The sequence below is a fragment of the Pavona decussata genome, unplaced genomic scaffold (assembly GCF_977016875.1).
Source record: "Pavona decussata unplaced genomic scaffold, jaPavDecu1.1 SCAFFOLD_130, whole genome shotgun sequence".
NCBI classification, from domain to species: Eukaryota; Metazoa; Cnidaria; class Anthozoa; order Scleractinia; family Agariciidae; genus Pavona; species Pavona decussata.
This window is the reverse complement of record NW_028145544.1, coordinates 282,806-309,746: the sequence shown is the minus strand read 5'-3', so window position 1 is coordinate 309,746 and position 26,941 is coordinate 282,806. Positions and strand designations below refer to the sequence as shown.

Genomic DNA, 26,941 nt, shown 5'->3' with positions numbered 1-26,941 from the left:
ATCATTGTTTTTCGGCCGCTTCGGTAAGAAACGCTTGGTAATCGTCACCGACTGACCTTCAAAGCAACACTGAGTTGGGAGGTGCGGTGTGGTGGAGGGCCCTATTCGCCATTTTTTCTCAACTGGTTTCGCCCAAGATTGTAGCTTGGTATTCTGTAAACAGACATCGTTTAATATGAGAGAAAATGAAGATTTCATATCCTAACCTATGCCTAAACAATACTGAAAAATGAAGGCTTTTGAAAATGATGACTTTAAAACGTGGATCGAGTTATTTATTAGGGACCGTTCATTTTTCTTGAGGGGAGGTGGGCTGCGCATGTCCTTAAAAGGAGCCCAGCAGGTGTGATCACTAACTGGTTATTGAGTTACTGATCAAGCAAAGGAAAAGGACGCTATTAATTTCACAAGCACCGTAGCCTATTCTTCTTTTCTCTCCTTCTTATTCGGAGTGTGGAGGGCAGGTTCATTTAACCAAAATGGAATTCAGAGGGAGGGGTGGAGAACTAGTGAGATCGATAAAAAAAAATTGACAGCCTTGTAACGTTACTTGATAGTAAGCACATGAGTATGAGAAGGTTTTTTTGTTTTTGTTTTCTAATCCACAATTTCTAGTAAAAGGCACGAAAACGTTTAGGTCCGGCCGGGGGCTGTGAAACACAGAACTTAGTGGGAAAACATTTGAATAAAATTGGCTTGCTTTGTTCAATTTTTTTTTCCTTTAACGAAATTGATTCTTTTCGCTTTACTCGGCACATCATGCCAATAAATGATATTCATTACTTTCTGCAAAAGAATATAACTTTCGGTGCACGTATTTTAAAAGAGACTAATCATGGATCGAGAAATTATATTTGTTTTACCCCAGCAAAGAATGTGCTGACTGTTACGTCGTACAAACGTTAAAATTTTGATTCCGACATAGAAAATGTCAAATTGAAATACTTCTTTAACGTGAAATTGAAATTACGTCTTTGGCGTTTCAAAGCTTTCAACGCAGAAGTTTTAGTAAAATGCAAGATCTCTTGGTAAAACCAAGGTCAGGGAAAATTTTAATTTAAAACCTTATGGTCAATATTTTACCGAAAAATGGCTGAGGAATTCGAGTTTGAAAACGCTGAGAATTATTGCTCAAGAACACAACAATAGCGTTTTATGAACTTCGTCTAAAATTAATCCCATCTCTCACTGGAAAGAAAAACATCTGGTTTTGTGACAACGGCACCTTTTTTCAGAATTGAACTCGTTTCAAAACATTACTATGAAAACTTACCACCCTTGGTTTAAAAACAGACATCTGGAAGGTGAGTATAATGCGCAGGGAACCAATAAATTGTTTAGAAGAACAAAGGTTGCTATGCTTCATGGCAAAATGGCTCAATCTTAACTAAGCGCATCTTCATTTAAACACAAATTGGAGCCTTAACTATTGATTAATCTTTCTGTTATTTAGTTTGCCCCACATCGACGCTTCTCATAGTTAAATAGACCATTTGTATGGAACATTGAACTATACCCGGATTTCAACTTTGCCAATCCTTAATTCTACGATGAACTCTACGGAGGACAGTTCTGAGTCCATTCCTCTCTTCAACGTTGTAATCTGCGTATTCAACATCCCCCTTTCTTTAGTTTCAATGGTTGCAAACGCGGTGATTTTAGTTGCCATTTCGAGAACATCTGCATTGCATTCTCCATCCACCATCTTACTATCAAACCTCGCCTTAACAGATCTATCGGTTGGACTGCTTGCTCAGCCATTGTACATTTTGAACGCTCTGGTAGAGGGGAAGGCTAATTTTGATAGCTTTTATGGCATCAGCAGCAAAATTTATAACGTTATGGGCTATTGCTTGTGTGGTGCGTCATTTTTCACGGTATCTGCGATCGGCATTGATCGCTTGGTCGCTCTTGAATATCATCTAAGATATCAAACACTTGTCACGCCTAAAAAAACTAGTTTATTGGCTGGTACGATTTGGCTTTTTTCTGGATTTATATCGAGTATGTGGCTATGGAGTAAGGCTATCTTTTACCCAGGTATAACTGTTATCATTGCGTTGTGTCTCATCACCTCATTTATCGTGTATTTCAAAGTTTACCGCATCGTTCGCCGCCATCAAGTACAGATTCATTCTCAGATGGAACATTTCTCCGCCTCTTATGGAGAGAATCATCGGCGTTTTGCTCGGCTCAGAAGATCCGCCTTGAACACATTTTACGTGTACTGTCTGTTCCTTCTATGCTATCTTCCTTACTTATCGATCTTAATAACAGGTCTGGTAACAGACGACGGTCTCAGTAAAGGTTACGCAGTAACAACAACTGTGGTTTTTCTGAATTCTGCTTTGAACCCCGTGTTGTACTGCTGGCGAATCTCTGAGGTGCGCAGAGCGGTTAAACAGATTTTGAGGCTGCAAGATGCAACAGTGGAGCCTCGTTCGTGAATAGTAAGAGTGCCAAACACAGCTGTTTAGGCGTACTGTTGATGTAAAAGCTCTTCTCGTCGTTCTTGGAAAATTTCCCATGAAAGAAAAAATATTAGGGTGGGGTAATGTAGGGTCTAAATTGCCTTTTGTGCTTTCAACGCGTTGAGATCTCACTGTAATGAATGGAAAATGGAAACTAGCCAAGCCCGTGAAACACAAACCAAAGAACTCAGTCCGTAAAACAAAGGCACCAGTTCGAATTTAAGACTGGTCAATCTTCTTTGAAACTGAAGCACTCAAATATCGAAGGGAAGTCCCATATTGCATTTTACAAAATATTGAAGTAGTTTACAATGTTAAGTTAATTATGTTTTAAACTTTGGCTTATTAGTGATTTAGCTCTTATAACAAAGCGCTCAAGTAAATCTCGCATATGGCAAATTAACTTAAGAATCCAATGGGAACAAAGCACAGAAATTCTTGAGAACAGAAAATACTTAGTATAACGTGTGAGGACACGAGGTGTAAAAAAGACGAAGTCACAACTGACAACTTTCCAATTCCGCTATTGCCAACTAGGAGTACAGTACTACACCTAAATCGGATGGCAGCCCGTCACAAGATACTTAGACGGCATGAAGTGACCACAAGCATTACTGTACTGCCCCTCCTGGATGGAATGCTAGTTCATCACAGGATCCCCAGCACGACTAGGAGTACTACTACTCCCCTCCTGGATATGTTGCTAGTCCATCACAGGATGCCCAGCGTCATGAGTAGGAGTATTTAATACTACTCCCCTTTGGTTGAACAGCTACTGTTCATCACAGGATACTCAGCTTGATTTGATTAAGTTCATTACAGGAAAACCGCATAAAGTGACTTGAACTATTCCTTGTCCTTATAAATGGAGTTCAAAAACAATCACGGGCTAGGCCGATTATGAAATGGTTAGGAGTTACTTCAGTTATCTCTCCTGGATGGGATACAGGTCAATCATAGTACAACCCTAGCAACTAAGAAAGTTGCTGCCCAATTGGATTGGCTGCTATTCCATCAAGGGACCCTCAGCATGAAGCGCCTTAGAGTATTATATTACTACCCCTCTGAATGATATACCAGTCTATCAAAGGATGCCCGGCATGAAATGACAAGGAGTATTTTTTTACTCTCCCCTGGATGGGTTGGGCAGCAAAGAGTATTACTTAAACGAACCCCCCCCCCCCCCCCAACACACACACACACACACACCCCAACTGTCCCCGCTCCCATCCTGGAAGCCTCCATTTCTAGCTCAAGCTTCCATCAATCAAAAACAACCAATAAATCAGGGCCTGGTTGTTCAAGATGTGGTAATTTATCCAGTAGATAAATCGCCATATTTTATCCACTGGCCATGGATAGCGACTTATCTGCTGGATAAGGTTATCTACTCTTTGAATAACCGGGGCAAGGAAAAATAAGGCAAAAACTTCAGACCAAAAAGTTTATTGATATAAGCTTTGGTCTATTCTTTTATGTATAGATATAAAGATAATATGAAGACTACTTCAATGAAGTAAATTTAAGGCATGGTTCTCTTGATGCTTTGGAAGTAACGATCAGTGTTAATAGGTGTTCAAGGCCAACACCCAGTAAATCACATCAGAAATTCTGTCGGGAATTTTGAAATAAAGTGTTCTAGGATCAATCTATCACAAAAAAAATTCAAGAAACCCGCAAAGGCAAAGGCTGAGAAGTTAGGAGCCTAACAAGTGAAGTGTTAGGTGCTGCTGCAAAAATTTAGGCGCCAGAGCATTTTTTTGGGTGCCCCAGGCTACCGGGCTCCTGATAGGCAGCGGTAATGTATTATGTCAAAACATTGTCTAGTTCGATAGTCAAAATGAGCGGAAAACAAATTAAAACAAAAGAAAAACCTTATGCACAAATTATGGTTTTAAACAGAGAGTAATATGAGACAGTTTTGATCAAGATATGGATTTTTCTTGGAACAAAAAGTCTGGCAAAATCAAGAACCATGCCTCAACCTATTCTAAGCTAATTAATGTTAATTCTATCAAATTTTCGTTATAATGTTGACACCGACTAATGCAACTTGCAAAATTATTGTATTTTCCTCGAACAACTGCCCAGAGATGTCGATCATTTTAAATGTTGTTCATGCATTTTTAACATCAACAAACTGGATTCATTGATCAATTGTCCTTGGCATGGATTATGGCCCTTGTGCACTATTCCACTATTAACTTTTTCTAACGTCCTTACTTTGGTGAGGACTGCTCCAAGGTTTTCATAACCCATAAACAATAATGTGGTGCTTATCTAAGGGAGAGTGCTTAATCGAGGAAATACAATATTTATACTACAGCTCTTGCTTCTGTGGCATATTTTGAGCCTAATGGAGCTACAGTCCCGGCCAGTTGGGTTAGGTAGACTTGGCTCTTCTATTATTTTTTACTGCATTTTTCTCTGCCTCAACAGCATTAAACTCTTTACTGTAAGTTGCTCATAAACTTAATCTCCCGACCCCTGTTCAATGTTGGGCATTAACACTTGTAGGGATTACACATATTGAGTCGTCTTCGTTCGTCAACATTGTAAGAGGGAAGGGGGAGTTAAGCCAAGTCAACATGGGTCCCAGCGAGGCTTCTGTCACGAGCGATTGGCCAGGATTGTAGGTCATACAATTTAGGTGATTTAGTTCTCTTCGCTTTCAAAAGTTGACTATTAATCGAGATGAGCTAAAATTTGCACTGTTGGCCATATGATTGCACTTGAAAGCGGTCCCAAAATTGGCCAGATTGCCCATTCAAACACCTCTATATTTTCCTCGTATTTCTCTCAAAATTGCTTCCTGGTAGTTTTCTCAGAATGATAAAAAACACAGGGATCTACCATTTTTTTTACGTCAGAAGAGGTGTAGGACAACAGCTTCTTCTTCTCAGTTGATACAAACAATATACAATAAAGTTCTTTACAAGTTACAGTAATATAGAAACAAATTGTCAAGTTCTCAACGACTATAACGAGTGTCCCTTGAGTTGCTTCCCTTCCCAGCGAAAGAAGAGATCTTCAACCTTACAGTTCTTGTGCGATTCGATGTTACAGACACAACGGTCATATTTTCTTGCGGCATTGCCATGATAGGGACACAGGATAAAGCTCTGGTCACAGTACTTTAAACATTATGTTTGCGATCTGATACTTGAATATAATGGGACCAGGAAAAGACAGTGTCTTCCATCTCAGCGCTCGTGTATTTATCTGGATGTACAGCAACTAATGTCAATAATACCTCCAGTAGTTGTTCCAAATTTGATTTGCAGTAGTTAAACCACGTGCGTGGCATTCACGGTGTAGTAGCAGTCAGCTAGACATCAGATACTACCGGAGTATTCTTCAAACCAGCGTTGGACAGTCCCGCAGCCTCATTATGACTCTTGTCATGTCACTCTATCCACTAGCAGACGTCAGTGCTGTCACTTAGACATCTTAAACGAACCCGAACCGTATTTGGTGGTGTTCCAACTCTGTTACGCCAGGAGTAAATATTGTAATGTTCGTATGGTAGCATTCAGTTGGTGAGCGAACAAGAAATCTTTGAAGAGGCAGTTCTCAGGGCTGCAAATTCCACTCTTATTACTTTGTAGCAGGTGACACCCCTCGTCCACGTTTAGTACGATCCGGTAATCACTTAAACAAGGACTCGCGCTATGAAAGGGATAGCTCCTCCCACCATTGTCAGATAATGTATTTAAAGATGGTGGACAAAATAGGAGAATGTGAATTGGACTAGGTATTTCATGGAATAAATCCAGAAATTTCTCATGAAAAAATAATCCAGGGTTAAAAGGTTGTTGAGGAAAGTATTGTAATTCAACCGATGCAACCCTTGCTCTTTGGGTAAATTTCTTTTTGTTGTTGTTGTTGTGTTTTTTTTTCCAGGATGCTAGTCTAATATCAATTGAAATTTTTACTGTCAATATCCTACTGTATCGTGCACATACTCCATGGGATTTTTGCAACCTAGAACCTACAATATAATAGCTGGAGGGTTCCTTATATGGAGCAGGTCCTTTTTTAAGTTGTACTGTTTAATATTATTAGGCGGTAGCCTCACTTTATGATTATTATTTGGGAGCTCGGTTAATTATTAAAGTACCAATGTTTTCCTGCAACCGCAACACTATACTGTGATCCTTTTGTTAATTAATCACTCCAAGAGAAAACGGAAAAAGTTAAAAGAAATTATTGCTACAATACTTCCAATCTACATCTATGACACACTTGTATTGCATGCCACGACTGTTCGTTGAAGTAGAATTCAGTAAATTACCTGCCGCTCAATTAAACACTTAAATTACTTTCCCATTTTTCTCAATTCACAAAACGAAACGCTTGTTATATATTGTTGTAACCTTAAAAAAGTTTTTCTATGTTGTATATTGACAAATAAACAAATAAAAATTTACTACTGAATTGACCCTTTTTACAGATATATATGCATACTTAAGTTTGAGAAAAAGTTTCTAGATGAAGAGATGCCTTTTTTGTAATTCTCTTCAAAACCTTTCTTAACCTTGTGCATGTGATTGGTGAAATTAAAAAAGAAAAGGACAAAGTACCAGCTAGAATGAACTGAACTAATCTATTAGCCATTACTATCAAGATAAATAGTTGACAATTATAAGTATCCAGTTCAAATAATTGTTCCTTTTTAGCTTAAAATATAGTATTCCATGCAATATGATCAATTAGAGTACAATAATAGCTAAAAAAACTGTCAGATGCGGCCAGGTTGAGTAGTATAATTATAATGCATTTCTTGTACTAAATATCTGCGAAGCTTTGCAACGTCCAACAGTTAACTTATGACTTCTAATTGTAATCAAATGCTTCAAATTTAGATGGAACAGTTAAAACCTACTACGGGAGAAGTCAAATTTCCTTTTATACAGTTTTCCGGAGGTAGAATATAATAAACTATATGGATAATATCTCAAGCTCCTTTACTGCTACGTTTAATTTATTTTATTATTTAAACATGTTTGACCCAAGAGCTCATTCAGCTCGTTTAAGGGCTTACACGTAAAACTTACCCATAATAATTATGCCTGTAAACGGAAATGCAAAACAATACTTGCTACTCCGCAGCCTTTACTGAGCAACCAAACTATAACTATATTCCTAAGGTTGTTGATCCTTATTCCTAAGGGTATTGATATCACACCTCATAAAAGCTACCTTGGTTCTAAAATAACTGATATCTACACATCGTCTCCACGAGATGGACTTAGTTTAGAAGTTTTGTATATTGATAATAAACAGGGGCGTACCCAGCCTTCTGGCAAAGGAGGTTCCAACTCGTCCGAAATCAGTCACTCAAGGTAGTTCAATTATACAGCCGTTCAGAAGGCATGCGCGTGTCACATTTAGAAGAAACATTTCTTGACGTGTCAACTAGTACGTTCTGCTCTTTTCTAGTTTTCTTTTTTTTGGGATTCTGTTCTCATTTCTCAATCAGTAGACAGAAGGTCAGCGAGCAACAAGCGTCGCGGGTGTGTTTGAGCAAAAATTTCAATGACTGCATCAGCGTCAATATCCTGGTCGTAGTAGATGTTCATGACAGCCAGAGAAGATTCTCGTTCACTAGACATAGTTGCCTGTAAGTAAGTCTTCAAACGGCGTAGAGTACTAAATGATCGTTTGCATTCTGCAGAGGTTATTGGCAGGGTGCAGAGGATTCGTAAAAGCTGGTGAGTGTTGGGATAGAAATCATGGTCGCATTCAGCTAGAGCTTTAACCGTGTTGTCAGGAGTGAAGATTGATCATGCTGCAGCCATTTTTTCAGCGCCATCGGAGGAGTTCAACGTTGGCGACCTGAGGCGATGGAAGGTCATCAGCATAAAACTGAAGTGCATCTTTAAGCTAATCGTGTTCTTGAGAGACCAGCAGCTTTGGAACAAGGCAGAGCAGCGAAGACAGTATTTTGTCGGTTTCAAGGCTGAAATAAATGTCCGTCTGGGTAGCTAAGTGGTCTATTAAGGAATCGCAATGGCCTTCTTGTAATACATCTTTAAGCGTTGTTGCCTCCACGTTACTGCGATGCTCCTGTCGGCCTACTACCCTTGGAATACAAGGTTCGATGTCGAATTTCGTTGCAAGAGTAGCAGCTGTCTCAAACCATTGTTCAAACAGGCGTTTCTGTAGCCTATATCTCAGGGGCTTTGCGGTCGATAGGCACTTCATAGTAGTAACTTGAGTGATGAGGAAGGGTTTAAAAATGCCGTATTGCGTACATTAACTCGCTTTATTTCGACTTTCGCCATCCCAGTTCCATGGAGTGCTGCTGTACTGGTTTTGGAACAGTTGTTCATGGGAGATGGCCTCAAGTGCCTTGACGATAGAAGGTAACATGTCAAAAAACACCTCGTACGCTTCATGCCGTTCGAGCCATCTTGTACGGCAAAGACTCAACAGCGTTGTTTTCTATGGATTGGGAGCCTCCATTTCTATAACTGCTCGCAAAAGCAGCTGGTTTGGAACCCTCTCCTGGGTACGCCCCAGATAAAATGTAATTTTTTGCTAAAAGAAATTTTGACGATTTGTTTTGAAATGCTTCTATACTGGCTAGGCTTTAATCTCCTCGAAAACCAAGGCTTCAAGGGTTATCTACAATGCAAGTAACTATAAAAGGTACTAAGAGGTCAACGAAAAATATATTTCATTGTATTATGCAGTAACTGAAACCACTCTTTTTGGAAGAAATTTTTCTCGAGCTGACGCCCATTTCTTGGTTCGGCAAAATGTCCTCTAACAATTGCGGAATTTCCTCAGCACTTTTGATCTTAGCAAACATCGCGGCTTTTGTCTTGACCTCTTCTAGGGCATTCACGCGATTCAAATATCCTGCCTGGCATTCTCTCTTCTCGGTTTCGATCAACAGTTCAATGTAATCGACTTCTGTAAGTGGATTAGGTTTCAACGCTATTTCATCCAGCCTGTGAAGACATAAACGAACTTCATACATCTGGGTTACGACTTTGAGCCTTAAATCGTAGTATATCTTCTCCAGCTGTTTGAGCATTCCTTCTACTTTTGTCTTGCCTGAGGCTGCCAAGTCGTATTTTCTTTTCAAATCCTCAGATGTTCTCTTTTCATAGACTGTAGTATATTCGATAAGATAAGGAACATTCTTGTGTCGATCCCAAAAGCAGTTTTTGCTACACACTTTGCAATTTCCATCGTCGTTCATAGCAACACACCGATCTTTTTGGCTGTCGTCAGCAATCTTGCAATCTTTGTGGCATGTGAAATTACAAGCAAGGCAGTTAGTAGTGTGTCTCCCGGTTCCTTGGAGGTCGATCTGCTTTGCTTTTACTGTGGGGACTTTAAACTCGAAATCTTTGTTGTGTTCCATTTCACTCTCATGCTTGTGAAGTGCAGTCCTCTCATGGCGCATTTCGTCAAGTTTTGCTAGTCCCTCTTTAATTTGTGGGTTGAGACCTTCAACAAGACACTCCAGCTGTTCTCGTTCGCTCAAAACCCTTTTTGTTTGATCCAGTTTCACCCCTTTGGTGGATTGGAACTGACAAAAAAACTCATTAAATGACACTTCTCCCATCCTCCAAAACATTTGGTCGAAACTAGAATCTGTATTGGCAGCAAAGAGGGCGGAATTGTTGAATTTAAAAAACCTTTGATAGGATATCTGGGCTTTTTCGATTGCTGTCAAAATTGGAGGATGCTGGCCATCTGCAAAAGTAACCATCATAAATATACTGTTCCCCATATCCTTGCCAAATACGGAAAGAATTGCATCGAAGATGTACTTCTGCGTTGGAGTTAGCCGTGGAAGGGAAGACTGGGTGACAAATCCTATGCCGTCAAGGTGGTCGATGCCAAAAGGAGGCTCGAGCGAGAAAAATTCTTTGATTTGGCTGGTTATGAACATATCTCTCTTGAATCCTTCGGTGTCACCATAACCAGGAGTGTCAATAATAGTAAACGTATAAGGGAGTCTGGATCCCTCCATAGGATGGATGGTGTACGCGGTGATTTCTTTTGTTACGCTGTTAGCTTGCGATGAAACGGCTTCGTCAATAAGCTTGAATCGAAAATTATCTTCCCATTCCACTCCCAATATGTAGTTGACCATTCCATTGATTAGAGTACTTTTTCCAGCTCCACTGGCTCCCATCACGATAAGAACTTTTTCTTGTGGTCCCCGTCTGATGGACCCATTTCCTCCGTCTTGGGGGTCTTTGATGGTTTTCTTGACAAGTTTTTTCTCCTGCTCTCGCATTGTCTCAATGGTGGGAATCTTGTATATTGAAACAGAATCTCTGCCATTGCCACTCCAGATCTTCTCTGACGTAAAACGCATTCGCTCTGATAAGGTAGGTGGAGCCTGTATCGCTGTATGATCTGTATTTGGGTGTGGAAGGGTTAAGCTCCCAGCTTGGTCGGAAATCTCATAGAATGAGGAAAGAGAACTATCCCCGCGTTCGTCAATCTTACTGTTGACAGCCGACTTCTTCCTTCTTTCATCGTAAACATCGCCACCAAAATTCTCATCTTCGCCGATCTGATGTCTCGGGGTAGGGCGCGATTCATTCTTTACATCAGGTCCTCTTTCTAATTCGGGTGCCACCTGATGAAACTTTCCCGGAGACGAAGCTTTGGTTTCGATAGTCTGATAATCGCATGCTTGGTTGGATCTTGTCTTGATGGTGACCTTTGGTTGTTCCCACTTTTTTACCTGCTGTGCTACGAAGGAGGGCCTGCCCCGCATTCCTGCCCTTTCATTTGGTACAACATTGCTTTGGCTTTCTGATGCTTTATTTTCGCTGACGGTAATTTTAGGGTCACACAGGGTCGTGGACTGAGGCTCGTGGTGCATTTGCATCGATTTGAACGCAAAACAAGCATCTTTGACGCGTGAACTGACTGGTGGTGACTGAGGAAGAATTTCATCTGGTTCAAAATCTGTGGGTTGGCCATCTTGGAACATCTGAATCATAGCGATCCTATCATCTTTACGCTCACTGATGTTATTGGTTATAACAAACTTGGTGTTCTCGTTGTTTGCAGAGGCCTTGGCCAAAGTATTGAAACGTCTAGCTTGGTCCTTGAAATCTCTTATGGTGGCTCGGTTTTCATGCCATTTTCTTTCTTCGGTAGATGCTTGATCCCACTTTCCAGTATTTAAGAAAGTATACATCTTCTCTAGCTGCGCGTCGCGGGTAGTGTCGATCATGAAAGAAAAGCAAACAACTCTGTCATAATCTATGGAATTCATGATCATTTCAAGCTCATCTGGATGGAAAGCGAATTGGATCCCTTTGAAGTAATCTAGGTAGATTGACAACAGTTTAACTTCTTTCTCTGCTTTGTCGACCCAAGATGACAGGGAGGCTAGTGTAAAGGGGGTTGCATCTACCTTCTTTAGCACCGTTGCCAATTCTTTTTCTTCAACATCGCCATTCCTCACACTCGGGAGCAAATTCGAGATATCTTTCTGTAGAGCATTCTTGTACTGGGAGATCATTTCTTTGAACTTTGAAAACTTTTCCTGGATGCTTGAGAAACTCGAAAACACGACGGTGTTACTCAGAACATTCAGTCGGATGTTTACATCGGTAAAGGACTCCATCACATTCATTACTTGGGAAATCGTTTCGAAAGTTATTTGATTTAAACATTTTCCAACTGTAACACCTAAATTGCTCAGTGGCTGAAGACGTACTTTAATAGGAACTACAGTTTTATTTTTGGTTGTAAGGTCACCAAAGGACTTCACAGCATCTTCAAAGCTCATGGTCCTACCTGACAGAGGATTATCACCATAAACAGTGCACTTTATTTTCTTTGATTCTTCACTGTCTATCTTAGGAAATTTAACTAGCGTCCTGTCATCGGAACAGATTTTTGGCAGAGAGGAAATAAGTGACGTCATTTCAGTGATAACATTGATGTGAGTCTCGTTGCACTTAACTTCCCTGTCAAAAACAAAGAAAGTTTTGGAGCCATAGGATACTCCCGACACAAAGTGGGTGGCATTCTCTTGCTCACCAAAGCCTTCGTGAGGGACACTTTCCAGTAGGGTGACATCGAGTTCTTCATATGTTGCGATGCTCTCACACTTCAGGGTGACTCTGGCTTGTTGCTTTGGAGAAACTCTGTCTTCGAAGAAGCTAGCATAGTTGTGTGCCTCAGTCAGACCTGACATAAGACTTAGTTTAAAGTCAGCATGAGCTCCAACCATTTCCATTTTTTCTTCCAAGCTGTCACCTGTGAATACTTCATACTGACATTGCAGCGACTGACGGGAAGCCAATGCGTTACTGAGAATGTCGTCAGTCCACAACTTCTCACCCGAAATAAGACAATCCAGTCTACAGTCGTACATCATCCCAAGCTGGAATGGCTTTCCGAGACATGGTATTTCCAAAACTTCATTTCCACTCATTTTGCTATGGAAGAATGAAATTTCTGTTCAACAAATATCAACCTCATCCGGTCCAAACATGTTTCTGAGGTGAGCTATAGAGTAAACGGTTATTCGACAAACAGGCGTTTTATACGAGATGATAGACAGCCAATATGGCGCGTTGAGTTTGAATATCCATGAGTTTTTCTGACTTTTTTTTATCTGGCAGCAATTTGTTATAATAATTGATTACTCACGGGACTTGATGTTTCCATAGTAACAAAATTTGAAAGCTTGCTTTTTCCAAATTTGGATTATTTTATTCTCGTACCTTTTGCATTTTCATTTTTATTTACCGGTTTTGATTAATTATGAACCAATTTGGACGGCTTTTTTCGGTTTTGAAGACAGCAAGTAATCCAAGATGGCGGATCCAAGATAGCGGCTGTGAAGTCTTACGTGATGTGACCTCACCGGTTCATTTTGCGGACCCCGAAGGAAACAAGTTGGGACATACTATGACCTGTCAACGTACCTTACTAACAAGCACCGTGAAAATCTTTACTGATACAAATATGATTAGGAACTGGTTGTTGATAAAGACTGACCCAGTTACAAAGAATTAACACAGCTTCAGACACGCCGTGCATGATTTTACACTTGAAATACCACGAATAACGATTATTAGTATCAATGTGTCTTACCTGCCGAAACGTTTGTTGGTTATCAGACTTCTGCAAAACAGAGTTAACAAAGAAGAACTTGCCATATGTCATATATTCGAGGTATTTGAAAATTATAAAAAGGATCAATGTTGTGAAGGGAAAACTGTCAACACAATACAAATCTGTACAACAGGACAATTTTAATCTCGACAGCGTTTTCCAGGAATAAATTAATCCTGCCGGGAATGAGTACATTAATAGCGAGTTTACACAACAGGACGGCTGATGTGGTGGGACGGCAAATTGTCCTTGTGTGACCAACGTGACGACCTAGTTTTCATGACTCTACATTGTAACATTCCTACCACTCGTGGTTTTCACGTTGTCACAGATGAGAAAACAAAAGTTTTAGTATCAAATCGCCTAAAAATATGAAGGTACTAAGATGTCATGTTGGTTACACAACGAAGCTTCACCGTCCCCTTCCCTCAAACGCCCTGTTGCGTAAGCTCACTAATAAGTTCAAAGGACGGCACTCATAGGGACAACTCACATCCTGAAAGTGATGACGAAAAAACATCCCTTGAGCGCTTGAGGACTATGTTTTGGTCCCGGCTCTTAAGGAGGAAACTGATCTTATTTGTAAATAGCATATGGACGTTTTTTTACTGCTAAAATAATTTATATTAATAATAGTCTCTTTATAAACATATTTCATTTATAAGTGGAACTTGCTCACAACCGAGAGAAGTTAAGTCACAAGTGAATATTGATATAAAATCTTACCCTTTAGATTGATGGCTTCATTTAAAACTTTCATCACATCAGTGAAAGTTCGCTGAATTTGAAGAATGTATTCAAACTGAAATAAAGTAAAATTGTGATTAATGAGTATTACAATGATCAAAATAAGTATTTAAACATTTTATTTTTTATATGCTGATTAACCGGTGATTATACGAAATTCGTTTAGGACGAATTGGCTCAATTGACAGAGAGGAACATGTAAAATTCGAGAATGATGTTCAGCGCTGCATGCCACTGAAGCAAGATTAGCCATGTGAAGATATTTTGGACTAAACGAAATTGCTATTCCGTTAATGAACTGAGGACACCGAAGCTGAATTAGTGGAAGTATATTGCAGTCAATGTTTATTTTTTGGAGTTTTATTTTCACGTTCTTATTCATAAAAAAAACGCGTACAACAGCATTCCGTGCACGATAATATGTACAATATTCAATGGTTATTTCTCAGAATGTTCAAATCAGGTGAATCCGCTAACATTTACTATATCCTTCGCCTTTAACTTTATTTATATTTGTTATGCAACTTGATTTAACAGAAGAAAAACACACTGAATATTAAACTGCGCATTGAAAACTTGCTTGTTCGAGGAAACTGATACAACTCCGATTCTTGGAAACTTTTAACATCTACGTTCCACACTGTCCACACTTGACACCTCGCTGGAGAGAAGCCGAGCTGAGCTTCGTTGAATGTTCAGCGGAAGGTCAGATAGGTTTGCTTTCTTGTAGCCAGTGTTGTCTAAAAAGTTGCTCTTGGAATTTCAAAAATCTCAGAATAACAGCCCTTAAGTCAATAAAGCGGCACTGCAGGAAAGAAATGTTACTGGGAGACCAGGATGAGCAGATGATTTTGGAGCTCAACAAAATTGAAAAGACGTCTTCAAAAGAAACTGCTTTGCAATAACTTGAACACGAATCCGACATACTAAAGCAAACAAGAACCATTTTTCTTCAACCTTGATGGGAAGAGAAAACTCAAGCACAACCACATGAATGCCTTACTTGTGCTGGGAAATGATGTTATTGCAACCTTAAATGTATAAGGTGTTCAGATATTATTGCTCCTCTCCATTTGCTAATGATCTTGGACGAGGACTGTTTACTAATTACAGTTAGCTTTAATATTGCTCAACTGATCATAAAACAAAACCACACCTTCCTAAATTACAATTATGAATATGTTGCAAATATTACCTTTTAGGTCCACTGCAGAACACTGCAAGATTGATGGCCTGAACTATCACATCAGTGCAAGCTAACTGAACGAATGTTTTCCAACTAAAGTGAACAAAAATTACACTGCGGTTAAAAAGTATTCCCAATTATGAAACAAATTAGCGCGTGACTTCCTGGTGATTTTGATGTACATTACACTTAGTTTCAAAATTAGAGCCGTGTTCATAGCATGTATCAAAATATATTTCACGAATCATAATGTTCACAGCAGCAATAAAGTTACAATTTTTTATTCAAATTACGCTGAGGTTACCGAGTATTGTTGAGCACTCGCCTAGCTCAAGCTTAGAGGGTCTTAGAGGTACAAGATACTAAATTACATTTTTGTATTTTCTTTCAATAAACTACTTACTACTGCATATCTTCACGAACAAAAACTTTGTGTTAACAAACTAGTTACTCAACTAACAACTCGACTCACAACTAACTGATAACTAACTCACAACTAATTACAAGCTTGAATGTTCGCAGTCAAGTATGCTTACTTGCAGACATGCTTGGGCTAATCGACCGTGGAAACTTTCAGATCGAATTTAGTTTACTACTCAACTAGGAAAACCCAGATAAACTTATGGATAAGGGGATTAGTTTGTGGTGCCCCTATAAATCAAGCTCAAACAATCGAACTGATCCGTCGCTAGAAAACCTCTAGATAATGCTGTTTATTGATCATAAATCGGTTAAAATAGTGACTGTCTTTACCTAGAATTAAACACAGTAGAGCTGAAAAACAAGGAATCATCTGTACAAGGTTCAACATAAAGATGATTAAACTTATTTTTTTGTCTGGCGTTTGATTCGTTATAAAATAGGGCGGCAAATGCATTTAAAAAGTACATTGGGTGGTCATCTTCAAAAAATAAAGTACATAAGGCAACCAATTTATTTTTTACAAAATAAAGAATACATATTATGGTACAATCATATGGCATTTAATCCATGCATTGTGTTATTCTCAGGAAAACAGGAAGTCGATCTTGTAATGCAACGAAACTTTCCCTTAAATCGCGTCATTATAAGAAGTTGTTATGGAGTTTCTCACGTGTGACAAAAAGTTTTTCAGTGGAATAATACAAATACTGCGAAAATGTCGAACTACTAGCTCATCAAGTGTATCGTAGCTATCTTCTATGCGAATCTTTCGACAACGGAAACAACAGTCGAAATATCAATGTTGCAACTGGCGAGCGCAAGATAGGCGTAAACTGACGGACAAATTCCTTTGTTAGACGCCGTAAACAAGACCCTTGTATTTGATTGGTCTATTAAAACGATCTTTGTTCTCATATCTGTCAAATTTGACAGAGGCTTGAGTTTTCAAGACTCTACTCTATAATTTAGACTTCAAAAAGTCCTCCTTCTTCTTCTTCTTCTTTTTTTTTTCTTCGATATTTTAAGAATACTTATCGCTGTGAACTTTTCTTTTTTTCACGGCCGCTTTCGTAGCCATACAAACTTTCTTTCTCTGCTGTACACAGATCAAGCAAAACCAATTCTTCGAAAAACAGGAAATGGAACCCTGATTGAAGTTTACATAAAGAGGTCTTTGTCTGAGGTCAGTTATGCGGCAACGATTCTTAGAAACGTTGAAAGGAAGACTGAAGTACGAATTATTTTCCACAAAAATATATACAATTTCATGCTACCGCTAGAAAATATAATAATAGACTTAAAGCAAATTCGTATGGTGGCTCATAGGGATGAAACACTTCCACGAATCATGAACAATCTCAGAAATGAAAAGAAAAACTTCCAGAAATCAAAAGAACCTCCAAAAATCACAACACTAGAGATATATCTGGTTATCAAGCCATAAGTCCTCGTGTCGGCCATTAAATTATTATATAAGCACGCTGTCAGGAGAAGGTGTTTAAAACAGTGAATATTCAGGTCGTCTTGCTAATGATACTTCCTCAGATAAATATCAGTGGGGGGCAAGAAAAACATTATTGACAAACTGATAGAGGTAGCTGATCGATAATGGCGTAAGAAGATTGAGAATATAATCATTTACTGCAGTGTAAATTTGAACTTTACTCAAAATGCACAGTGCTTTTAATTATTGTTATTCTTGGAAGATAAAACCCTAAACGAACTTACTTTGGATCTAGCGTATGTGTTTGATTTCCTATAAATGTTATCGTGTTTGATCGTCCGCACCGACTCTGGTACCGACTTATATAAGTTGAAAGATTTCATTTTCAGTTCGCAAAATATTGAAAACTAAACAGCACCAAATATCTGTTCAAAGCTATCACTTAAACGGTCAAACGTAAGGTTTTTATCCAAATATTTTTATTTCAGAACCAACTTGTATTAAAAGTTAAGCGTTATAACACGGAAGGGTGGTTTTTTGTTAATGAAATATTTCAGTTGCCTTCAGTTCCAAAAAATTCCGTGGTAGACCGAAAGAAACGTTACGATAGTTGAATATCGATATCCTGCTCTCCAATACAATGACGCGTATTATATACAGTAAACGAAGTACTGAAATGATCCACTAAGATTATCTCAACCCGGCTCTACATGCAAGTGACGCCATTTTTGTTGTACCAAATTGTGCTTGTCTTATTTCGCCAAGAATCGAATCTATTCACGAGTTATTTTCCGTCTGATCATAGCTCGATAGTATGAACATAATGGCAAAGAAATTGAGAATGCTGGAAGATTTAAATAGAATGATAAGTTCATTACAACAATTGCATGAAATGATTCACTAAGCTAATCTCAACCTCCACATGCAAGTGACGCCATTTTTGTTGTACCAAATTGTGCTTGTCTCATTTCGTCAAGAATCGAATCTATTGACGAGTTAATTTCCGTCTGATCATAGCTCGATAGTATGAACATAATGGCAAAGAAATTGAGAATGCTGGAAGATTTAAATAGAATGATAAGTTCATTACAACAATTGCATGAAATGATCCACTACGATTATGTCAACCTCTACATGCAAGTGACGCCATTTTTGTTGTACCAAATTGTGCTTGTCTCATTTCGTCAAGAATCGAATCTATTGACGAGTTAATTTCCGTCTGATCATAGCTCGATAGTATGAACATAATGGCAAAGAAATTGAGAATGTTGGAAGATTTAAATAGAATGATAAGTTCACTACAACAATTGCAATAGTGAGTATAAAATTATTAACGGTAAATCTTACCTGAACAAGCAAGTTCTGTGAAAATGTCGAAATATCAATGTTGCAACTGGCGAGCACAAGATGGGCGTAAACTGAAGAACAAATTCCTTTGTCAGACGCCACAAACAACCTATGAATTTTAATAGGTCTATTAAAATGATCTTTGTTCTCGTATCTGTCAAAAAAAGAGGCTTTCATTTTTGAAGACTTTTACTCTGTAATTTAGACCTGAAAAAAGTCCTCCGTCTTGTTGTTCTTCTTTTTTATCGAAATTTCAAGGATACTTATCTTCACGAAATATCGTTGTGAACTTTCCTTTTTTTCATGGCCGCTTTCGTAAAACATACAAAATTTCTTTCTCTGCTGCACACAGATCAAGCAAAACCAATTCTTAGAAAAACAGGAAACGAAAACCTGATTGAAGTTTACGATAGTTGAATATCGATATCCTGCTCTCCAATACAATGACACGTATTGTATACAGTTAACGAAGTACTGAAATGATCCACTAAGATTATTTCAACCTCTACATGCAAGTGACGCCATTTTTGTTGCACCAAATTGTGCTTGTCTCATTTCGTCAAGAATCGAATCTATTGACGAGTTAATTTCCGTCTGATCATAGCTCGATAGTATGAACATAATGGCAAAGAAATTGAGAATGCTGGAAGATTTAAATAGAATGATAAGTTCATTACAACAATTGCATGAAATGATTCACTAAGCTAATCTCAACCTCCACATGCAAGTGACGCCATTTTTGTTGTACCAAATTGTGCTTGTCTCATTTCGTCAAGAATCGAATCTATTGACGAGTTAATTTCCGTCTGATCATAGCTCGATAGTATGAACATAATGGCAAAGAAATTGAGAATGCTGGAAGATTTAAATAGAATGATAAGCTCACTACAGCAATTGCAATAGTGAGTATAAAATTATTAACGGTAAATCTTACCTGAACAAGCAAGTTCTGTGAAAATGTCGAAATATCAATGTTGCAACTGGCGAGCGCAAGATGGGCGTAAACTGAAGAACAAATTCCTTTGTCAGACGCCACAAACAACCTATGAATTTGATACGTCTATTAAAATGATCTTTGTTCTCGTATCTGTCAAAAATTGAAAGAGGCTTTGATTTTGAAGACTCTTACTTTGTAATTTAGACCTAAAAAAGGGTTCGTCTTGAAGTTCTTCCTTTTTTCGATATTTCAAGGATACTTATCTTCACGAAATATCGTTGTGAACTTTTCCTTTTTCATGGCCGCTTTCGTAAAACATACAATTTTTTTTCTCTGCTGCACACAGCTGATCAAGCAAAACCAATTCTTAGAAAAACAGGAAACGAAAACCTGATTGAAGTTTACATAAAGAGGCCTTTGTCTGAGGAAGACTAAAGTACGAATTATTTTTAAAACTCATCAATTTTATTGATCACGAAAAGATATGCATTAATTTCAGGCTATACCGCTAGTTAATATAATAATAGTATAAACGAAAAGCAAATTTCCTTCGAAAGATGCATAAATAAACGCGAATCTTTCGACAACGGAAATAACAATAACATTTGAAAGTTCACTGGTTGGAAACACGGTCTATAATGTGTTGTCATGTAATGCTGCTGTACGGTCATGTATGCACACGATATTGAGAATTAGTCTAAGAGCATGTGTAATCCCGTGGGAATTTTGTGAAGCCAGTAAGCCACTAGTCTAGATGTCTTAATGGGACAACAATAACAACAATAATAACAACAACAATAACAACAATAATTAATTTACAACATTATACGTCAAAACGATAGTAGATCTAAAAGTTACAATGATGCCATGATTTATATAAGAAAAGGCTGAGCAAGAGAACGCGGCAATTAGAAGCAACTTTAAACGTTACTCAAGTGAAAACTTTGCTGCTGATTTGCATGAGGCCTCCTGGGAGAAAGTTGACACCAGTTTGTCTGTTGATGACGCATGGACTGCATTTGCTGAAACACTCTACGCAACAGTTGATAAACACGCACCTCTTGCCACAAAGAGAGTGCGCGCTGAAAGTCTACCATGGCTAACGTGTGAGATAAGGGAACTGATGCGAAAACGCGATTTTCACCACAAACGGGCGCAGAAGCAAAAGACAACTGAAGAATGGGTTAAATATAAAGAGCTGCGAAATAAAACAACTCGCCTCATTAGAAATGCTAAACAAGATTACTACTCCAACTTGATTAAAGAAAATAAGAAAGACTCGTCCAAATTATGGAAAACGTTGAAATCCGTCATTGCTATCAAACCTAAGATGTCAACCATTGAGTCACTTGAGACTGGCAGCGGTGTTATTCAGGATCCTAAGAAGATCTCGCAGAGCTTTGCTAAGTACTTTTCTACTGCAATTGAAACACTGAGACAGCGTATGGTTCCTGTATTATCGGCCCCCGGACCACCTGCAAATCGATCCGCAAACAACTTCAAGCTTTCTCAAGTTAGTGAATCCTTTGTAGCTAATGAACTTAAGAAACTGAAAAGCAACAAATCAACTGGATTACATAATATCCCAGCACGACTTCTCAAGGACGGTGCCGACGCACTTGCCACACCTTTAGCAATACTTATGAACAGATCGATAAATGAGGGGTCTATTCCCGCAAGCTGGAAACATGCCATCGTAACTCCAGTGTTCAAGTCTGGTTCAAAATCCGATACCTCCAATTATCGCCCAATCTCAGTTCTGCCAGTTTTTGCAAAGATTCTAGAAAAGGCAGTTCACAAAATGATTTATAATTTCTTACTACAGCACAAGCTCCTATCTTCTTATCAATCCAGTTTCCGTCCACTACATTCTACTGCTACCAGCCTAATCGATATTACTAACACTATCCTACACAACATCGACAAAGGAAAACTTACAGGCCTAGGATTTCTGGACCTATCTAAGGCTTTCGATACCCTCGACCACAATTTACTACTCATGAAATTAGCAGATTTTGGCCTAAGTAAGTCTTCAGTGAATTGGTTCAATGCGTATCTTACTAATAGAACCCAAAGTGTTATCATTAATGGCATGCAATCTGACGCTGAACCCATATTATATGATGTGCCCCAGCCGGGAGTCTGTCTTGGGACCTCTATTGTTCATAATGTATATTAACGATCTACCGTCAGTTACAAAGTACTGTAAAGTCCATCTTTACGCTGACGACACCCTGTTGTTTTTTGAAAGCAGTTCTGTGCAAGCTATTGAGGCTGCTTTGTCCCAAGACCTCGACCACGTTGTCGGATGGTTGAACCAAAACTATCTCATGTTAAATCACTCGAAGACCAAAGTTATACTTTTGGGAACTCACCAAAAATTGAGCTCAGTCCAGTCATTCGCAGTTAGTGTTAATGACACAGATCTTGAAAGGGTATACAAATTTAAATATCTGGGCGTGTTTCTGGATCCTTGCCTAAATTGGAACGAACACATTGATCATATCGGAAATAAAATCTCGTCCCGCCTTGGAATGCTTCGTAGAGCCCGGAAAGTCATCCCAAAAGAAGCTTGCATTACTCTGTTTAATGCTATGGTTCTACCGTTATTCCATTACTGTTGCGTTGTGTGGGATGGTTGCGGTCAGGGAAACAAGATCTACCTTGACCGTCTTCTCAAGCAAGCTGCGGGAATAATTGCGGGTCGCAAGGCTACTGATACCGATATACAGCAAACATTGAAGTGGCCATCCCTTCAATGCCGCAGAGAATACCAAAAGTGCATACAGGTCTATAAGTGTATCAATGGCTTGGCCCCAGCTTATCTGCTAGATGACTTCCACTCCTCGGAGCAGATCCATAACTACAACACTAGGAACAAAGACCTTATTCGCCTGCCTCTTGCCAAGACTACTAAATTTCAAACATCTTTTAAGTACAATGCCGCCAAATCCTGGAACACTCTTCCTCGTAACTTACGTCATGATCAGTCTCTCACTAGTTTTAAACTGAGAGTCAAGAAACATCTAAATCACCTTAGTTAATTTCTCACCTTCATGAACTCTTTGAATGATTTTTTTTGGGTTTCATTTCTATATTTGATTATTTATTCTTATTATTTTATACAGATCTCCATTTAACCCAGCTACGCTGAACTGGAATTTCTGTTTAAATAATGTATATAAATAAATAAAATAAATTCATATGACCTTAAAATCTTAACATAGTTTGGCCGCGTTATGAGTTTTCACGTCTTATGTCTCACTCCCTCCCCTCCAAATATAACTCCCAATTCTTTTAAATTGTGCTTATCACAGCAACATGGCCAGCAGAAAGAGAAAGGCTGTATTCTGTTCGAATTTTGGTATCCAAGTTGTATTTATGTTGTTGGTAATTTTATCTCGATATCGAATTGCCCATTGAAAGATCGCCAAGAAATACGACCTCGGTTTCCACTGAAGTCATTTTAAAAGACGTGAGAAGCTTCACGTAATCAAAATTTATTAAATAGACAGGAGTGTTTCACTGGAAAATACACCACTCGTTAAAATTGATGCGAAACTACATCCGGGACCCGAGTGGCGTATTTTCTGTATCCTCTCAGTACAAGGGAGGATCGGGGTGAGGATATTGACGACCTCATTTCCTGCTTTTCAAAACAAACAATATCATCCAGCAGGGAAATCATTCCCCACATGTTTTCTCGTTTCTTTCTGTTCTTTCTTCTTACTTTGGGGGTCGGGGGGGGGGGGGGGGGGTCTATCAAATTGAGAGGGCGAGGTGGTCGTGATCTTTATACAATACCTTTTTATAAAATTAATACCAACATTCGCGTCCTTCAATGATCCATTCTGGTTGCCGAAATTAGGCGCCTCACTGCAAGTGAAAAAAAAGCCAAGTTAATAGAATAAACGTGGAAATGAATCATTCAGGTGTTCAGTGCTGAAAAAACTGAGTGTCGCTCTCTGTCCACGTACCGGAAATCTTTCCTTGTAAATAATGTAATAGTTTAAATTTTATACTGGAATGCTCGGTCCCCAGGCTCACCCTTAGTCTTAGCGACTATCAGGGGCGTAGCCAGGATTTCTAGGAGGGGGGGTTCCAAATTGGTTCCAACGAAAACGGTTGGTCTAAAATCCTTACATTACGTACGTACAAGACTTTGGCGTTTACGCTACGCAAACAGAAGACGCCTTGGTTGCCGTTGAGCGAACGTGTTTATCACTCCCTCGATATTTATGTCTCGGTGGTAATTGATGTTCATCAATGCCAGCCCAGACTCTCGCTCGCTTGACATGGTTGACCTCAGGTATGTTTTCTAACCATCTTAATGTACTGAATGAGCGCTCACATTCAGCTGACGTTCTCGGCAACGTGCACAAAATGCGGATCAAGGTGTGAATGTTAGGAAAGAACTCTCGATCGCATGCTGCGAGTGTCTGAACTGCACTGGTGGAGAGGTCGGCATCCTCAGTGCTGCACCACTTTCTCTTCCATCGCAGGAGCTCAACATCAACCGCATGAGGAGAAGGAAGGTAGTTCTCATAAACCTCCAGCGCTGCTTCAATGTCAGGATTTCTGTCTCCGACGGCTACCAGCTCAGGAAGAAGATTAAAGAGACTGCACAAGACAGCATCATTGGTAGGAAAACCACCAGCTCGAGCAACACCAATGGATCGTCTACTAATTTCGCGGGCATTTCTGCTGTGCACACAGGTGCATCTTGTTACACAGGAATCCCAACTCTGCTCATGTCTCCGAAAATGCAAGTGAAACGCAATTATACAATGAACTGTGTAAAACTCGCGTTTTGATTGGTCTAGAGGAGTGTGTGATTAGAGTTTTTACAATAACTGTCCAAATTCTCGCGCGCTGATTGGCTCGTAGCTATTGTCTATAAGAGTACAGACAATAAAAATGACGTCAGATGTAACGCGCGCGCTTTCTCAACGAAAAAATAGCCAATTCCGCTCGTACTTTTTCCATGTTATTGTAATAAACAAATCGACGGCAGTTTTCTATAGACTATACTCTTATAAACCATAAAATGACGCCATAAAATGACCAAAACTTGGCAGTGAAACCACTCGCCTGCGGCTCGTGGTTCCACTTGAGTTTTGAACATTTTTTGACGTCATTTTATGGTCTATTCTCAGTGACCGACTATCGCGTAACGCGCAATCTGATTGGCTACACTGGTGCCGTCTATCCATCGATAATCGGCAGTTTGTCAGAGCTCGCGCGATTTAGCATGCATCATTGCACAAACATATCAAAATTTATGAAATAAAAAGATTCTTTTGCTTAATAGATCGATCACTGAGATATGCTAAAACAATTAGACGGCTCGCTCTCGGTTTCTATCGCCTTTGATAGTTGGCGAGGGGCGAACAGCCGATAGAAACCTCTAGCTCGCCATCTAATTAATAATTAGTATAGACCATAGAAAACTGCCGTCGATTTGTTAATTGAATTACGCTCTAATTTGGAAGATCACAATCACATGTGTGTAGTACGTAGTCCAAAACTGAGTTTGCTGGAAAGTTTTTGACTCAGCTCAGGCAACGCGATGCTCGCTCACGAAATGTGTTGAAATGTCTTGGTTATTGTATAAAACAAATAGATTCCATTTTGCCGTGGGTCTGTACTCTGATAACGCACAGAGGACGTCAAAACGTGGTGAGAACATCAGTCACGCTACTCGCCTGCGGCTCGTAGCGTACTTTTTTGTTCTCACCACGTTTTGACGTCATCTGTGCGTTATCAGAGTACAGACGCACGGCAAAATGGAATCTATTTGTTAAATAAATACCACAATGACGTTCACTGTACTTATTGTAAGCATAGAACAAAACGAAGAATTTCAGGGATCGAGAGTCCATTACACTCTTGCTGGGATAAAATCACTGTTAAAAATAGGAGAAGGGGAGTTCCTTGACGCGAGAGGGGGGGTTCCGGAACCCCTGGAACCCTCCCCTGGCTACGCCCCTGTCCGAGAATGGAGCGAAAAAAAAAAAACATGAAAAAAATAACAAGAGACTAGCTTGCCTGCTCGACTTATTGAAAAGGGTCTGATCATTACAAGAAGCGGCAGTCACGCTACTCCGTGACGGTCGCTTCAAAGTCTGTTTTAAATGGGGGAAAACAGAGTACAGTGGAGTTGCAAGACTCGGTTATCGTCAGTGACATGATCTGTTAATTATCACTGCATTGGTGGAATATACGGGTTTCTGGGTTAATAATTAAAAAGATCGCCATTTCTCTTCTTTCTCCTCACACCATAAAATGAATTAGTACTTTGATAACCACAATGCCCACACTCAGCCTCGTCCACACGTATCTGTTTTTGTTGAAGACGCCAAAGTTTATTTTCCACACAGCGGTTTTGAATCGTTTTTGTCCGGCCACATTTTCGTTTCAAAACGCAAAAGTTTCTTTCTCCGTTTTTTCTTGTGGTCCACACGCATCCCATAAAAACGGATGACGTCGTAAGATCGAATTTTACGGCCATCGTTTTCGAAAGATCGTTGTAATCGGAAACGTGTGGAGGGTATCGGATGGGGAGGCAAGAACGAATAAAAAAGGAAACGGTCCTTGTGGATTAAGCCGCGGCCACACGAGCGATTTTTTGCTCGCGCAGGTGATGCGATTTTTTCAAATTTTGTCGCGTTGCCAGCGCGAGATGAAAATCGCACGTGTAGCCACCCTCGAACTTGCAACGCGACAGGTGAAAAAATCGCAAGAGAAAAGTCGCCAGAATTGAAATTTTCGCGACAAAATCGTAGAGATAGCGCCCGTGTAGCCACCCTGCAACTAAGCCTCGTCATCCGCAATAGCTCGGGAAGCGCCGGGATATCAACGACTGAAATTTCCGCCAGAAGTTGACGGTAAAATCCTTGTTCCTTTCTCTTTGCGAGCCACGAACGGACCCACCCTGACCTTTTCTTAATTTTCTTCTTCCTTCGTTTGCTTTTTATCGTCAAGAAGAAAATGCAAAAAGGCGAAAAACAATATCCTCGCTTCGGACGGTCCAAAAGTTCGGTCTGTTTATAGCGCCAGGTCTCTTGAAGAATGCGATTGACGCGGCTTTCAATTTGTCGCCAAACTCGCTAGAATTTGTCACTCGTGTAGCCACCCTCTCGCGCTGGCGACGCGACAAAATTTGAAAAAATCGCATCACCTGCGCGACCAAAAAATCGCTCGTGTGAGCGCGGCTATTACCCGAAAATGAAATGTCGTCACTTCCGCTTTCTCATTCTGATGTGCAATTA

The 26,941-nt window shown here is 39.5% G+C and overlaps 1 protein-coding gene across 1 annotated transcript; it reads right to left on the bottom strand.

The window, feature by feature from the left end:
* Positions 1 to 6,397: 6,397 nt before the first annotated feature.
* Positions 6,398 to 15,613, bottom strand: LOC146468453 (uncharacterized). Its single transcript, XM_085124388.1, has 4 exons — positions 15,529 to 15,613; positions 14,313 to 14,388; positions 13,566 to 13,595; positions 6,398 to 12,904 (listed from the first exon to the last, which is right to left on the bottom strand). Exon 4 carries the CDS (start codon positions 12,898 to 12,900, stop codon positions 9,154 to 9,156), a length of 3,747 nt encoding a protein of 1,248 aa, XP_084980514.1. The 5' UTR covers positions 12,901 to 12,904; positions 13,566 to 13,595; positions 14,313 to 14,388; positions 15,529 to 15,613; the 3' UTR covers positions 6,398 to 9,153.
* Between the last annotated feature and the right edge of the window lie 11,328 nt (positions 15,614 to 26,941).